Source organism: Periophthalmus magnuspinnatus, chromosome 13 (genome assembly GCF_009829125.3).
Source record: "Periophthalmus magnuspinnatus isolate fPerMag1 chromosome 13, fPerMag1.2.pri, whole genome shotgun sequence".
Classification (NCBI taxonomy): domain Eukaryota; kingdom Metazoa; phylum Chordata; class Actinopteri; order Gobiiformes; family Gobiidae; genus Periophthalmus; species Periophthalmus magnuspinnatus.
Genome location: NC_047138.1, coordinates 28,939,077 through 28,955,103, shown reverse-complemented (window position 1 = coordinate 28,955,103; position 16,027 = coordinate 28,939,077). Strand labels below are relative to the sequence as shown.

The 16,027-nt window shown below is 42.8% G+C and overlaps 2 protein-coding genes across 2 annotated transcripts; both read left to right on the top strand.

Moving 5' to 3' along the window:
- The first annotated feature begins 8,948 nt into the window (after positions 1-8,948).
- LOC117379877 (olfactory receptor 52K1-like) lies at positions 8,949-9,890 on the top strand. The gene has a single exon (XM_033976581.1). It carries the CDS (start codon positions 8,949-8,951, stop codon positions 9,888-9,890), a length of 942 nt encoding a protein of 313 aa, XP_033832472.1.
- A 3,433-nt stretch (positions 9,891-13,323) lies between these two features.
- Positions 13,324-15,391, top strand: or55e1 (odorant receptor, family 55, subfamily E, member 1). The gene is made up of 3 exons (XM_033976580.1): positions 13,324-13,706; positions 13,998-14,565; positions 15,203-15,391. The coding sequence occupies exons 1-3, from the start codon at positions 13,324-13,326 to the stop codon at positions 15,389-15,391; spliced, it is 1,140 nt and encodes a 379-aa protein (XP_033832471.1).
- Positions 15,392-16,027: the final 636 nt, after the last annotated feature.

Below are 16,027 nucleotides of genomic sequence, written 5' to 3'. Positions count from 1 at the left end.
ATGTCCAGTAGATTACTATCCCCCTAGTACCTGACCATCCTAAAGGAGACATATGCAAAAAAGAAAAAGTTAAAATTATCAGTATTTACTCAGAATTCATTCACGCTTGTTTGAGTATTCCTGTAATGTCCAGCAAACGAGACATGTCTGCAGAAAATTTCCACTTACCACCTATGCTCTGTACTTACTTCTTTTTTTTTTATCTGATTCCAGGTCAGGTGTATAGGGTTCAAAAATGTCAAACAGCCATTTCCAACAATAAAAAACATGTACATGAAACCCTGCTGCTTGCTACGATGAAATGCTATTAAGATCAGCACTTTTGAACAGATAGTCTATGAATCAGTTTGTTATTAAGCTGTTTTAGGTCAATGTTGATGTTTGTAATGAACAAAATGTATAATAATGATCTACATATGTTACGGTTTAAATATCTCAAGAAAAGTATAATATGTCCTCTTCAATGAAAAGACTTCACATTTAGCGTTTGAAGAATAACTGTATTGAAATTACTTTTTTTTGCTCCTAAAATAGTTTATTTTTAGTCCTTACTATTAGTGTACTGTAAGAGATAGGACTCAAGTTCAGCTGAAAGCCCTTGAACAACTCCCTCATCCAAAGTCTGAATAATGACCTTACTGTGTAGATAAGTCCGTACTTTCTCTACAACAGGAGTGTCCAAACTATGGCCCGGGGGCCAAATGCGGCCCTCAGACCAGTTTTTATTGGCCCTCAGGCCTCCTGCTGAACTGGCCCAACTGATCATACGCAGGACTTTAAACAGCAAATTAAACTATTTGTACCACTATATCCTCAAACATCACATTGCATTGTGATACAGACCTAAAATTAATGTGTTTTAAGCCTTATTAATACACAGCGGCTCTGTCACAGCTCTGTATAAAACACCGCACTGCATTGATCATCATCTGTAGCTCCCCACTTTGAATATGTTTTGAGATCTGGCCCTCAATTAAAAAAAAAAGTTTGGGCACCTCTGCTCTACATAGTGCATTATTTAGTGATCACACCATTTTGTAGTGGTGACATGGTGGCTGACGGGCAAGCACACCGTTTGTATGTTTCTCCCATAGATTGTATATAGAAGTGGACTAAGTGAGTGTGACATCACCCATAGCGTTTGGCTCCAAGCAAATGACGCTCATCGAGGCTAGAGCAGTTATAGGGACAAATTTGGAGCCAAGTTCCATATCTGAAATTCCAATGAGTATCAGAGCAATCAAAGAATCAATCCAGAGACAGGCTGTTGAAAGTAACGCCACTTGCCACCCACACCACTGGTTTAGCAGGATTGGGCAGTTAGCAACACTGTCAATCTGATTGTTATTAATGTTCATATCTTGAGTAGTAAGGTAAAAAATACCAGGATCATCCATGTAGAGCTCGTCATTTTGGTCAAGGTAAGACCAAAATGACGAGTCTGACAGCAGCAGTTACAGAGAGAGAAGTGACCGTTTTTTTTATACAAAGTTCAAAGTTCAAAGTTCAAAGTGTACTTAATTGTCAATTCACTATGTAACAGACATTACACAAAGGACTGAAATTGCGTTCCACCGGACTCTAAATGTGCAATTTGACTAAAAACACACACACACACGACATAAAGTGTACACATGCATCAACAGTAAACAGACGGAGACAACATGCAAGCATATACTTTTCCAACAAGAAGGAAGCTTGAGGTCGATGAATGTGCCATATGGAAGGTGCAAAAGTTGTTGAGGTAGAATGAGATGTGCAATATGTAAGGAGCTAGAAAATGAAAGTGCAATTGCAGTTGTAAAGTGCAAGAGTGCTGAGCTGCCTGGACATTATTGTATGTGAGATTGATTTGGATGTCACTAACAATAACAAATGTTCATGGTATCTTCTTCAGTGGGTTGATCAGCCTGATGGCCTGTGGAAAGAAGCTGTTTCTGAATCTATTTGTATAGCACCGCATGCTGCAGTACCGCTTACTGGATGGTAGGAGGGAGAACAGTTTGTGTGCTGGATGGGTGGTGTCCTTGATGGTATTGGTGGCTCTCTTGCAGCAGTGTGATGTGTATAAGTCCTGGATGGCTGGTAGGGGTGATCTGATGATCTTTTCAGCAGTCCTCATCACCCTCTGTAGAGCCTTCCTGTCCACCGCCGAGCAGCTGCCGTGCCAGACAGAGAGGCTGCTGGTGAGGATGCTCTCAATAGCACCCCTGTAGAAGGTGATGAGTGCAGAAGTGGGGAGGTTCACGCTCTTCATCCTGTGCAAGAAATGAAGGTGCGTCTGTGCTTTTTTGACGAGGGAGGTGGTGTTTCTGGTCCATGTGAGGTTGTCTGTGATGTGCACTCCCAGAAATTTGGTGCTTTCCACAGACTCCACGACACTGCCATTGATTGTGAGTGGGATGTGTGTACTGTGTTTTTTTTCCTAAAGTCCACAGTTATTTCTTTTGTTTTGTTGACATTGAGCTGCAAGTTGTTTCTGTCACACCAGTTGATGAGTTGATGTACCTCCTCTCTGTATGCCGAGTCACCACTGTTGTGTCATCAGAGAATTTGATGATGTGATTCGATGTGAATCTGGCACAGCAGTCGTGGGTCATCAGTGTGAACAGCAATGGAGACAGCACACATGCCTGAGGAACCCCGGTGTTAATGATGGTGGTCTCTGAGGAGTTTTTACCGACTCTTACTGTCTGTCGTCTGTTGGTGAGAAAGTCCAGTATCCAGTTGCATAATGAAGTGCTGATGCCTAGTGTACTTAGTTTGGTCACCAGGTGTTGTGGGATGATTGTGTTAAAAGTGGAGCTGAAGCTCTCTGGAAGGATGGCTTGGCGCAGAGAGATGTTGAAAATATCTGTGAGGACATCTGTGAGTGAGTCTGCACAGCCTCTGATCACACGCCCAGGTATATTGTCCGGACCTGCAGCTTTCCTGGGGTTCACCTTGAGTAGGGTCCTCCGCATGTCCGCTGGGTCGAGTTGGAGTGCTGTGCTGTCTGAGCCGGTGGGGACTTTTGTCGGTGTGGTGGTGTTTTCTTCAAACCGGCTGAAGAAGATGTTTAGGGAGTTGAGGAAGTCTGTGTTATCCTCGCACGGCAGGAGGGTTGGTTTGTAGTCTGTGCCTTGCCACAGTCGTCTGGGGTCTTTTGTGTCCCGAAAGTGAGAGTGGATTTTCTGTCCATAGGCCCGCTTGGCTGCTCTCATGCCCCGGTGCAGTTTAGCCCTGGTTGATCTGAGGGAGTCTTTGTCCCCGTGCAGTGTTGGTGCTCTCAGGAGCTCCCGTACCTCCTTCATGAACCAAGGTTTGTCGTTTTCTCGTACAGTGACATTCTTGGTGACAGTAACATCATCCATTCATTTGGATATGTATCCAGTCACAGACTCTATGTACTCATTGAGGTTGATGTGCTGGTTGGTCGTGGCTGCCTCCCTGAAAACAGACCAGTCTGTGAGGTCAAAGCAGTCCTGAGCTGAGATGGCTCCCTCTGGCCAGGCCCTGATCTGCTTCACAGCTGACTTGCTGCTAGTTAGCAGTGGCCTATAGGCTGGAATTAGCATTACAGAGAGATGGTCTGAGCTCCTCAGGTGGGGATGGGGAACAACTCTGAGTGCTTGTTTGATGTTTGTGTAGACCTGGTCGAGAGTGTTCTCTCCCCTGGTCGCAAAGTTCACGTGTTTGTGGTAATGTGGAAGTACAGTCTTTAGTTTGGCCTGGTTGGCCCGCAATTATGCAGATCGAGTCCGGGTTTGAGTCCTGTAACGAACTCACAGACTGATACAATATAGCCAGCGCGTCCTCAGTGTTTTCACTGGGTGGAATATAAACAGCTGTGATGTTCATGGCAGTGAATTCTTTTGGCAAATAAAATGGGCGATATCTAAGCGTTAGGAATTCAATGTTCACAGAGCAGTGACTTGAGACAACTACAGCGTTTGTGCATCAGTTGTTGTTAATAAAGATACACACACCACCTCCCCGAGATTTACCGGTGCTGGTGTGGTCCTGATCTGCCCAAAATGTTGTTAGTCCATCCACCTGGATAGCACTGTCCGGAACGGTGTGGTTGAGCCACGTCTTGGGCAGAATGATGGCGTTGCAGTCTCTCACCCTTCTCTGTGTAGTTAAATCCAGTTTGAGGTAGTCCAATTTTTTTTTTCCAGTGAGCGAACGTTGGATAGCAGAATAGATGGAAGTGCTGTCCTGTGAGGGTTAGCTTTTAGCCTAGCGCTGATACCAGCTCGACAGCCCCGCTTGCGAGGTCTAGCAATCTCTTGCGGCTCATAGTAGCTCCCATGTTAGCTTCCATGCTAGCTCCCATGTTAGCTTCCATGCTAGCTCGCACACACCCCTGGTCTAGCCGGCGCAGGATGCCTAGCTCGCGGAGTGTTTTGCGGAAAGATCTTTTGTGGAGTTGTTGTGTTATAGTCTAGTAGTGAGCTCTTATTGTAGGTGATTCATGCTGAAGATTGAAAGTGAATTGTAGCCAGTGCTGAAGGAGTCGGAAGCGCGCCTACTCTCACTTCCTATTTGGAACGCAGCAACTAGCAGGTTAGCTCTGTCCATTTATATAAACAGTCTTTGGTTTCTCCTCTTAACTGGGTGGGTTTCCTCTCCTTTCTAATTTCCCTCATCAACCCAGAATAGACACAAGTTCAAATCCTCCGTTTTACACTATATTAATAAAGTGGACATTACCTTGAATATTCAGTGAGTGCACTTTAAATGTTCCATAATTTGTCTTGAAAAGCAGAGAAAGAAGTGATTTGACCTATAGTGTCAAGTCAAACCATAACCCATTGATCCGTAAGTTTTGGAGGATCAGATAGTTTAATGAACAGAAGGACAGCTCCACTATATTTTCTCAAATGAAAAATTTTGAAGCTGGGAGATTGCTTTAATACTTATGTCTTTTTACCTTGTCAGACTGTTAAAGTTGCCATATAATTCAACTTTACTCACTTACTTCACTGGAAACTTCGAGAAGCAATTCCATGATAATATAAACACAGGAGTAATAAGACGATGGACATGTGGAAAGTTCAAACAAACAAACTGGACTAAAAGGTCCCGGAGGATCAGAGGGACACGGCTTTTAACGAGTCCCTGTGGAGAAAGGACATCACCAAAACATCCCATAATAACCACACACACCCTTAGGACACTTTAACAAACACACACTCAAGGGACATCCCATAATGAGGCTTGTGTGTCCAGTCTAGTCTCCCTGCACAGTTGTTTGTAACATTGGTCATTCTGAAGAGAGTAAACTTGATGTTTCCCAGAATGCATCAGGATTTTGAAAGAAACATGGAGGATTTGTGAGTTTTCAAACACTGGCTTAAAATGTAGAGTGCCGTAGATGAACGATATAAGTTTACTAATGACCCCCAGCCTGTACACTGGTTTGAGTTGCTCTGGGTGTGTTTAGTTTGTGTGGGTCATGTGGCTTCAGATAAAAATAAATAAAAGCTAGCTACTGTACCAAAGATGTTCCAGTCCATTTCTGTAGATACAAGTTTTTCTGTCGCAGATCAGGTCAGTGTGGACGCTGCACTGAAGGGCTTGTCTGCAATGTGAGTGATGAAATTAGGCCAGACGGAGAATGTTCAAAAGGGAGTATTTTACTTCTATGGGGTATATGTTAACACATTTAGATCACCATGCTTTTTTTGTTCTGAAAAATGCTATATTCCCTGAAAACAACGCATTAGCATGGTTTATAACAGCGGTGTCAAACTCATTTTCACTGAGGGCCATATCAGCAAAATGGCCGCCATCAAGAGCCAGATGTGACTGTGTGGCAGAATAAATGTCACTAAATGTAAACAAATGTCATGCAAAATAAGTGTAACTACTTTTAAACTTGTTAAATAACTGTTTCTGTATTTATTACTTATTCAAGTTGCAAGTATTTTGTGTCTGTGTAACTCCGTGTAACTGTGTATTTCCTGATAAAAGTGTGTATCCGGTCAGAACCTTCAGCACTGCTCCAAAAACAGCCTTTTAATTATTGGACAGTTTGTTGTTTTTCTTGAAGGCTAGGTGTTTGGTGTCAAAATGTCGATGTAGATTGTACCGACGCCGCCTCATAACACAAAAAAACATACAGATTTTCTCCTTAAAGCACAAGCTTGTATTCACCTTTACCATCTTTCTTGAAACTGCCTTCCATGCCAAAAATGTTCCTCTTCCTGAACAATTTGGGATGATTATTTGCAAATATTTCTCAGTGTCACTTATTGGGAAAATCTCATTAGTTTATTGTCAATGCACACATTAAAGTAGCATAGACTTATTTTAAAATGACAAGCCTGTCATTTTAAGCCTGTCAAGCCTTAATTTACCTTCTCGCGGGCCACATAAAATGACTTGGCGGGCCGCTTTTGGCCCCCGGGGCCTTGAGTTTGACACACGTGGTTTATAAGTTTCACTTTTGTTTTTGATGTTCTGAGTCTCCTCTCCCTTTGCTCTCCATGCTAAGTCACTCCCCCTTCAGAGTGCTATCACAACACATCCCACTAATGAAACTAATGCACATTGTGTCAGGTCTGTCAAGTTGCTGTGTACAGTTTTTTATCATGTTTTTTCATTTGGAGAATTGTCGTTTGGGAGCATGGGTGACACAGGCTTCTAGGCTGACAGTTGCTCAGGGTCTTACAGTTAACCATAAGAAGGGTTCCAATAGGGCCCAGGAGAGATGTTAAATTACTGAAACATGCATGAGTGACATCTAAAACCTATTAAGGGATGTCTGTGTAATCCCTCAGTCGTCCAGGTCAGATCCATAGTAAAAGACAAAGTTAAATCTGTCAACTGGACAAACAGTTGTAGGAGTGAAGACATTTCGCTGCTCATCCAAGCCACTTCTTCAGTTCTGGTCAGATTGCAGGAGGAAACTGACTTATATTTATCTGAAGGAATGGGTGTTTGGGTGTTTTCACACCTATTGGCATCCTGGCTCGATATATTGTTCTCTTTGTTTCCTTTGTTTCCTTTGGGTCTGGGGATGGAGTTATATATGGGGATAGGTGATGTGTAAGGCCCCTGTTCCTGTTCAAGGAAGGATTATCTTTCCTAACAAAAATAGCTTCTTTAACTCCCCTCTCAAACCATTTCTTTTCTCTGGCTAAGATCTGTACGTCACTATCTTTAAAGGAGTGGTTAATGTCAGTGCCTTCTGCTTTCTGGGCTGCAGAAGATGTTTTCACTGCAGTAACAATGGAGTATTAGAACTCTCCCCTCTGACAAAGAGGGATGGACTATGTGTTGTTGAAAAGCCTCCAGACGCTCTGTTGAAGCTGGCAAAATTACTCTCTTGTTTTGGTATAATTTGAGGTTACTCTTTTGTTTTGGTATAATTTGAGATACTCTCTTGTTTTGGTATAATTTGAGGTACTCTCTTGCTTTGGTATCATTTGGGGTAATCTCTTGCTTTGGTATCATTTGGGGGTACTCTTTTGCTTTAGTATAATTTGGGGTACTCTCTTGCTTTGGTATCATTTGGGGTACTCTCTTGCTTTGGTATAATTTGGGGTACTCTCTTGCTTTGGTATCATTTGAAGTTACTCTCTTGCTTTGGTATCATTTGGGGTACTCTCTTGCTGTGGTATCATTTGGGGTACTCTCTTTCTGTGGTATCATTTGGGGTACTCTGCTGGGGTCATAGGTCGAAGATGAATGAATTACCATGATTCCAGTGAGGATCAATGACGCAGTTCTCAGCCAATCAGATTGTCCGACAGACGACATTAAAGTGCTGTGTCTCCATTGGTTCTCTTCACTCTCCACTTGTTCTGACATGAAATCCTGTAATAATTATTTTGTTCGCTGTAAATATTTTGCACTTAACTGTTTTGATTCTAATCTGAGAAGCATATCTGTAATTCTGAAATGAACCATTATGGAAACTTACTGCTTTTTTTTTTATTTTATTCACAGATTCATGAGTTTTACATATTGTTAGGCCAAGTATTTGTTTTTCATTTTAGATTATCAGAGAAGAAGAAAGATGCCATGTGCTCTTAGTGTCGATGTGGAACGAAATAATGAGAGACTGACCACTGTGAACTGCGTCTTTAATCCTTTGGTAAAGTGTTAAGTGATTCAAACCACTCAGTCAGATACGTCCAAACTTTTTTCATTTATAACATTTATTCAGATGGGTGCATTTGTCTTGGAACACACATTTTAGATCTGGATCACACTCCACTCCACTGTTTACTTACTTAATTACTTAAATCTGCATTAAGTACTACATATGATCATTTGGGGCGTTTCAGCAGAAAGCCTGAGGACCGAAACGGGACAGGGACTCTGGCAAATCATGTTTTGGCAACAGAATGAATGAGATATTTAAAATGAGTTTCGACATAATACATTTTTTGTCATTTTTGTCCTAAAAAACTGAAATCTAGACAGAATACTTAAGTGGTTTGATGGCAACATATCTGATTGCATTGATGTTAAAGATAAAGAACGTGCGTGAAGAAAAAGACAATATTTGAAGACATGTTTAAATATTCTCAAAATTCTCCTATTGAGTCATTGAGCCACAGCTGTGATCAGAATCTCTCCATTTTTATGACAGAGGTTATGATAAGAGCGTCTTTTATTTAGATGTAATGTTGAACAAATGTGGGGAATGTTTACTGAAAGGTCCCACAGAATACAAGATTATTCATAAAGGTGTGATTGGTGTGATTTTAGTTCAGTTGATTTGTCCCCACTTTTTTTATTGATCTTTTTCATAGTGATTTTTTTTTTTTTTTCATTATTTAGTTTTTGGAGTTTCAACTTCTTGTGTCTGAGGTTTAGGAAATGTCTGGATCATTTCTCCAGTCCTCAGTGAATGAGTCTGAATGAGATTGTGATGTAAAATGCACTAAACCATGTCAGTGGGAGAACTATTTTGAAGATCTGTGACTCCGTTGGCTCCCCCTACTGGTGCCATGGCAAACATCACCTCTCACACTGTGTTTGAGCTCAGCTGTTTCCTGGAGTTGGGTCGTTTGCGTCCTCTTCTCTTCCTGCCTCTGTCTCTCTTCTACTTCCTGTCTTTGGGGGCTAACTTCCTGTTGGTGTTTGTGATCCTGCGGCACCGTAGTCTACAGTCTCCCATGTACCTCCTGATAGCAGGGATGGCGTGTGTGGATGGGGCCCTGCCTCTGCTGGTCCTGTCTCCGCTCCTGTTGAGTTTCCTGTGGGGCTGGACACAGATGTCTCTGGGGACCTGTCTGCTGCAGATGTTTGTGGTTCACCTGCTGGGGGCTTTCCAGTCCACCATCTTGCTGTGGATGGCTGTGGACAGGTGCTTGGCGGTGGTGTGCCCGTTGCGGTACAGTGCGAGGTTGTCTGGGAGGGTGTTGTTGGGTTTGGCGGTCCCTCTTGTGCTGAGGAACGTGACTCTGATCTCGGGGCTGGTGGTCTTGGTGGGCAGGCTGCACTTCTGTGACTTTGTGCTGTTGAACTGTTTCTGTGAGCACATGGCTGTGGTGAGACTGGCCTGTGGAGACACGTCTCTGAACTCAGCTCTGGGACTCCTCACCATCGGCCTGGTCCCGGTGCTGGACTTCATCCTCATCGCCGTGTCGTACGTAGTCGTCCTGGCGACGGCTCTGAGTGGCCGCATCGTCACCAAGGCGACAAACACCGTGGTGACGCACATCATTGTCATGTCCATCTCTTTGGCCGTGATACTCGTGGCCTTCATCTCCTATCGGGTTCACCACAAACTGCCACACACTGCCCGCCTGCTCTGCAGCGCCCTCTACCTGTTCTTGCCCAGTACTACCAATCCCCTGGCCTTCGGGATCCGGACTCAGGAGATTCGCAAACAGATCCTACATCTGCTCAGACCTGTGTTTTATTTAAACTCTGTAAAGACAAGCTGACAACGTGCTAAATGCATTTTAAAGATAGGAGTTATGTTTACTTTCTCTGCTGCTCTTTGCCCTGTACTACAACTGTACACCTCCAGCCATTACTCCTTATTTTATGTATTCATCTTTTAGTTTAGCAGAATTAACTATTTTTACTCCTATTATTATTCATCGCTTCATGTTGTACCATATAAGCAGCACATTTGGTAGAATTTTGTTCACTCACTCACTGTGGCAAATAAAGCTTTTCTCTCTGCAGTTCAATAGATCTTTTTTTTTTTTTTTTTGGTTAATGATGTAAATGTGACTCTAATTGTAATTAATTGATTATCTTCATTAATGTCTGTGCATAGTCCTCTGCTGTTCCACACGTCTAAACAGGTGTAAAAGCTGTGTAGTATTCCACCTGATACAGCAGAGGGAGCTATATATTGTTCAATGTCACTTCTCTAGGTGTAATAGGTCATATTAGGTCTCAATCAGGCCTATACAAGACTAAACCAGGACTAAACAAAGACTAAACAATTAAAAACACATAGTACCTCTAGATCAGAGTACCAGAGTCTGCTATGGTTAAAAGTGACGCCGTGTCATTTCACTCGTCCTTACTCCATAACACCAGACACCTCATCAGTAGCTTTAAACTATAAGCAATGTCATCTTTTCTACAAAGTATTACAAATAAAACATGTAAATGCAGCTTTAGCCTCAGTAACTCTTGTGTTGTCTCTATCTTTACTCCAGCTACATTTCAAACTAATATTAAAACACTACAGTCATAGGATATTTTCTGATCTGTTATAATGTTGTTTCCTCATCACAAACACACATGGAGTTGTGTTTTGTTTCATTCAGACATGTTTAACACACAAACCCTGTATATTTCGTTTTTTTCTCAAACAGAAAACACTCTGTTCCACCTTGTGATGTCACGTGGTAACACAGGAAGTGCTCCACTGTGTTTTTAAACTCCATACACCTTCACTAGAATCATTTGGATTACCAGTCTCTACTAAATTAAAGGTAAACGGTAGCTGTTAACTTGAAAACTACCGCTTCATGACATCACAAGGTGGAACAGAGCATTTTGAGCTTTGGAGATGTAGACAGACTAATAATGAAGAGTTACTCAAACATGTGTGAATGAAAAAACACAACTCCAGGCACGTTTTTGAGGAGGTAACAGCATTATAACATGACTTAAAGCTCACAAGAGTCAGTTTTACGCAATATAGGACCTTTAAAGGTGTGTTTTCATTGCTAATAAAAATATCTTGAACATGCATTCTTACTTTGATCAGGCACGTCTTTTCACAGATCTGACCTGTTTCTTAACCTTGTGGTCTTCCCTGAAAATATTAATATTACATAGGGCCCTTTAAGGAGATATTTAAAGGGTTAATGTATTGTTCTGCAGATTTTGGGACAACATTGCAGTAATGGACCTGGGTAATAATTGAATGGGTGATCAGATTAAAAACAAACAACAACAAACAATACCGTTTTTGTAAATGTGTAAATCTGGTGTTCCTGCTCTGACCTTTTGGTGTATGGGTGGGTTACACTGTTTAATACTGAGGATAGGGTCAGACGGAGCAGATACCTGATGGTTGCAGGGGAGGAGAGGGGAGCATTAATTATTTCGAGATACTAACGAGTTCTGCCTCTGAGGAAATCACCTGCAGCAGAGGGACAATTACAGCGACCACAGGGGGCAGTAGAGCGCACAAAGCAGTTACAGATGAAAGCAGCGGGGAAATGAACTCTTAACTTCATCAATTAAAATCATTATCCTTCAGTGTAATGCATGGAAAAAGTGCTAAAAAACAAAACAAAAAAACAATAAAAACTTAATGAAATGGTTCAATTTCCTGATGTTATATTTACAAGGATAGTAAGATTTTTTATTTTTTATGTAATAAATTTAAATTGTCATGTAATACATTGAAATTCATCTTGTGTGCTGCATCTAATTTGTTTGTGTTGTATTTTCTCCAAGAAGTAGCACTGTTAGCATGCTAGTTGTTGTTGTAATAGCAAAAACATTTAGAAAAGAGCTTATAAACTCATCAGGGTGAATCATTAAGTTGCGAGGAACGTACAAGGAGAGTGGGGAATAACCACTGCTAACAGTTTAAAATGAACTAAATGAAGAGCAGAGGAGCAGAGCCAGAGGAGCAGGACCAGAGGAGCAGGGCCAGAGGAGCAGGACCAGAGGAGCAGGGCCAGAGGAGCAGGGCCAGAGGAGCAGGGCCAGAGGAGCAGAGCAAGAGGAGCAGGATCAGAGGAGCAGGGCCAGAGGAGCAGAGCAAGAGGAGCAGGATCAGAGGAGCCGACAGGAGCAGAGCCAGAGGAGCAGGACCAGAGGAGCAGGCAGGCGGGAGGAGCTGAAAATGTCGTTTAACAAGAATAATCATTAGAGCAGCTCATTTAGATGTTGTGAAGTTAAAGTCAGATTTTCCAAACTCAACCCAGAGGACATGGACACAGTTAACAACCATTTAACACAGTAAACTCATGTCCAATCAGCGAACAGGATTCTCCCAGGAGTACAACGGAAAAGTATTTAAATATGAGTGAAGATGGGATCCTTACAGAAGACCAGACGACCCACACAGAACAGGTGAGACTCAAAATGTGTGTCCTTGTAGTCATGTTGTGTTGATGTTAGTGTTGGTTTTGGGACACTACTATGTTCAGTGAAAAGTCTTCAGTTTTGAGCAGGACTGAGATTGTTAGAAAAAAATACAGGGATCAGATCTATAACATATTTATCACTGGTCATAGGCTGTGTCTGAATTTCCTCCTCCGTCCTTAGTCCCTGACCCCTCAACTACATCACGTGGCTCTGGGTCCGGGTGAAAAACAGTCTAAAGGCTAAACTTAGCAACTTAATACAGCAACGGTTTATTTAAGAGTTTTATTCATAATCAGGATCAACAGTGAGATAAACCAGCACTTTTATCTGCTTCGTTCAGTCGTGTTGTGTCCAGTTACAGACCTGTCGCTGTCCGCTGTTGTTTTTTCAGACACTGTATTGTGGTCTACATTGACCGGTCTTTTCAAGGTGCATTGTGGGAAATTTAGAGTGCACTACTTTTTCACCAACTGGTCACCAACCATTACAGTGTGGACGTTCACACACAGCCATAGATGTTTTACATGTTAATTGTATTGTTTTATATAAATGTACAGTATTTTTCCTTTAAATGTGTATTACTTTTGTGTAAAATTCATTCTTTCAGCTTTTACATTTTCTCATTTCTCATCACATGTGCGTTATGTGTGCTTGTATGGTGTGTATGTTTGTTTAGCATTTCAAAATAATCTAAATGACTAATAACTAATCCTCATAATCTCTGCACTAATCTCCTCAGTCAGGACACATTCTATATAAAATGCCGCTCTCAAAGCAGTACTCCTCCAGGCCTGTAGGAGCAGCAGCATGTTGAACCAGTCAGACTTTCAGTTCCTGGCATTCCCATTCCTGCTGTGGCAGCGCAGCCTGATCGCTCTGCCGCTAGTCTTAGTCTTAGGACTTGTGATAGTGGCAAATGGCTGTCTGCTGCTGGTTGTCATCCACGTGGAGGCTTTGTGGAGTCCCATGTACATCCTGGTGGGGGCGCTGTGTCTGGTGGACATGCTCTCTTCTCTGGTCATCGTCCCAAATGCTCTTCTAGTCCTGCTAAACCCCACCCACAGCATCTCATTGGCCGAGTGTCTGACGCAGATGTTCCTGACACACTTCCTGTCGTCACTGGAGTCTACACTTCTCCTCGCCATGGCACTGGATCGCTACATGGCCATCTGCCACCCACTCAAGTACAGGTGAGACACGCCCGCTCAGGGACAGGTGAGACACGCCCGCTCAGGGACAGGTGAGACAGGCCAGCTCAGGGACAGGTGAGACAGGCCAGCTCAGGGACAGGTGAGACAGACCAGGCCAAAATACAACTTCAGGTATGTTTTTGAGGAGGTAACAATACTATAACATGGCAATTTTGAGTAGTACAGGACCTTTAAGGAACTTGGTCATGAACGCCACATCACTACTAGTTTGGCCTCTCATTTCCCACTGTATTAATATAAATTCACATATACTCCCTGCTGTGTGTCCAGACAGCTGGTGGGCCGCTCGTTCTTCCTGACCCTCTTCCTCTTCACTCTGGTTCGGAGTGGTTCTGTCATGGCGGTCCTGGTGGCGTTGGCTGGCTCTCTGGACTTCTGTGGCGGTCGCGTCATCGAGCACCTGTACTGCGACCACATGGCGCTGGTACGGTTGGGCTGTGGCGACACAGGGGCCAGTCGAGGGGCAGGTGTGGCCGTGATCGTGTGCTTCGTGGGTCTGGACATCCCCATTATCCTTCTGTCGTACCTGCAGATCTTGGTGGTGGTGCATCGTGCGAGGGAGGACAGGTGGAAGGCTCTGCACACCTGTGGTACTCACCTGATAGTTCTCTTGGTGTTTTACCTGGTGGGCACGGTCGCGTTCCTTTCCCACACTCTACAGCTGAGCCTCTCCGCGGACCTGAACACTCTCATGGGTCTGGTTTATATCCTGCTGCCCGCTGCGGTTAACCCGATCATCTACGGCGTCCGCACCGCCGAGATCCAACAAGGGTTCAACCAGGTCTTTGGTCGGGTTTATGGGGTCTGGACCAGAACTCAAAGGATCTCAAGCATCAAAGTATGTCCCTGGACTGTTCCCACACACAAAGACTCAAGCTCCACCCATAGAAACTCATGCCCCACCCACAAAGAGTCAGCCCCACTGTCAATCAAATAAATGTGAATTCGACTGCCCTGATGAATGGCCCTATTCACCCATGTGCTGTTGGATAGTTGTGGATAGTGCTCAGTTACATTTACCTGAATAACTTTTTTTTGCACTTTTCTAGCAGCGAAAACTCCTACATGAGTAACATTTTTATTGAAGTAGCAGTACTCTTAGTTGAGTAAAAGTTTTGGTCCCTCTTCCCACTGTGACTAAAAGTGAATCCACAAAAATACGTTGGACGCCTCTAGTTGGACGCCTTTGCATTTGAGGACAAACTCCTCCGATGCAAATCATGCCCATGGAGTGTCCAGGGCATCTGTTGCAGTCTGCGAGTGCCTTTGGATATTTAGTTTTCCCGGTGTCCTTGTGTACGATGGCAGACCAGGTTGAGCGAGTGGTTTTAGTGTATTCATTACATAAAACCCCTCAACCGATCAGCTCTGTGTTGGCATGTCTAAGTCCAGTACAAGCCTTTAAACTAGCCGGTGTGTCCAATATAATTAAGTTGCCGCTAGTTTGTGGCGGGTGTCTTTCTACTTTTTCCCAGTTAATGATGGCGCTAAATCACTCTAGTGTAGTATCTGATTGGCTGACGCTGCACATCAAATGCCAAAAGTTCAGCTTTTTCAACTCTGGCGTCTGTCACTTTGGACACCGCAAAAACGCAGGGCGGCCCAGACCTACGTCCACCATAGACTTTGCATGTAAACCCAACGCCCCTGACGCCCCAGTGTGAATGTACCATAAGTCTAAAGTGACAAAAGCTTTATGTTGACAGTATGAAATTTGAACAGTTGTATTTCTTGAAGTTCCTTGAGATGTGATTTAGTTTGTTCCATTTTTGTGATTATCCTTTGAAAAATCACATTTTGTGCATTATTTAATATTTTGTCCTACAAATTATAAATCAAATGTTACTCTTTAAGTTATTCTCACTTGAGTAATTTCTTGGACCACTACTATTTTGCACCTGAACTTTTTAGTTGGAGGGGTTAAGAACATACACACTTATACACTTAACATGTTCATTTAGAGCCTTTTATCAATGACCATACCCCCATGTTTGCTTCGCTGCTTAAAGTTAAAATGTAGTTAGTGCCCTCTAGTGATTTATAAAACCTAACATAGAGTTCTTTTATTTTTATTGTAGTATAATTTTGAACACTCTGTACTCTGTAAAACTGGATGTACTATCAAAATGATGCTTGTGCCCCCTCAAGCACTTTCCTGGCGCCGCCCTGCTACTTTATACTTCTACTTGAGCAATATTAAATTTATGTTACCTTTAATTTAGTCCAGTTTTTGGCTACTCTGCCCCCTCTGTATATATTTTACTGAAATACATTATTGAAATTGCATGACGCGCTTCAAA

Bases quoted from the DNA above. Each gene is read 5' to 3' on its own strand.
- or55e1 (XM_033976580.1), top strand. From the start codon at position 13,324: ATGTTGAACCAGTCAGACTTTCAGTTCCTGGCATTCCCATTCCTGCTG. The intron at 13,707-13,997 runs GTGAGACACGCC...CTGTGTGTCCAG, and splicing joins TGCCACCCACTCAAGTACAG to ACAGCTGGTGGGCCGCTCGT. The intron at 14,566-15,202 runs GTATGTCCCTGG...ACTTTTTCCCAG, and splicing joins AAAGGATCTCAAGCATCAAA to TTAATGATGGCGCTAAATCA.
- LOC117379877 (XM_033976581.1), top strand. From the start codon at position 8,949: ATGGCAAACATCACCTCTCACACTGTGTTTGAGCTCAGCTGTTTCCTG.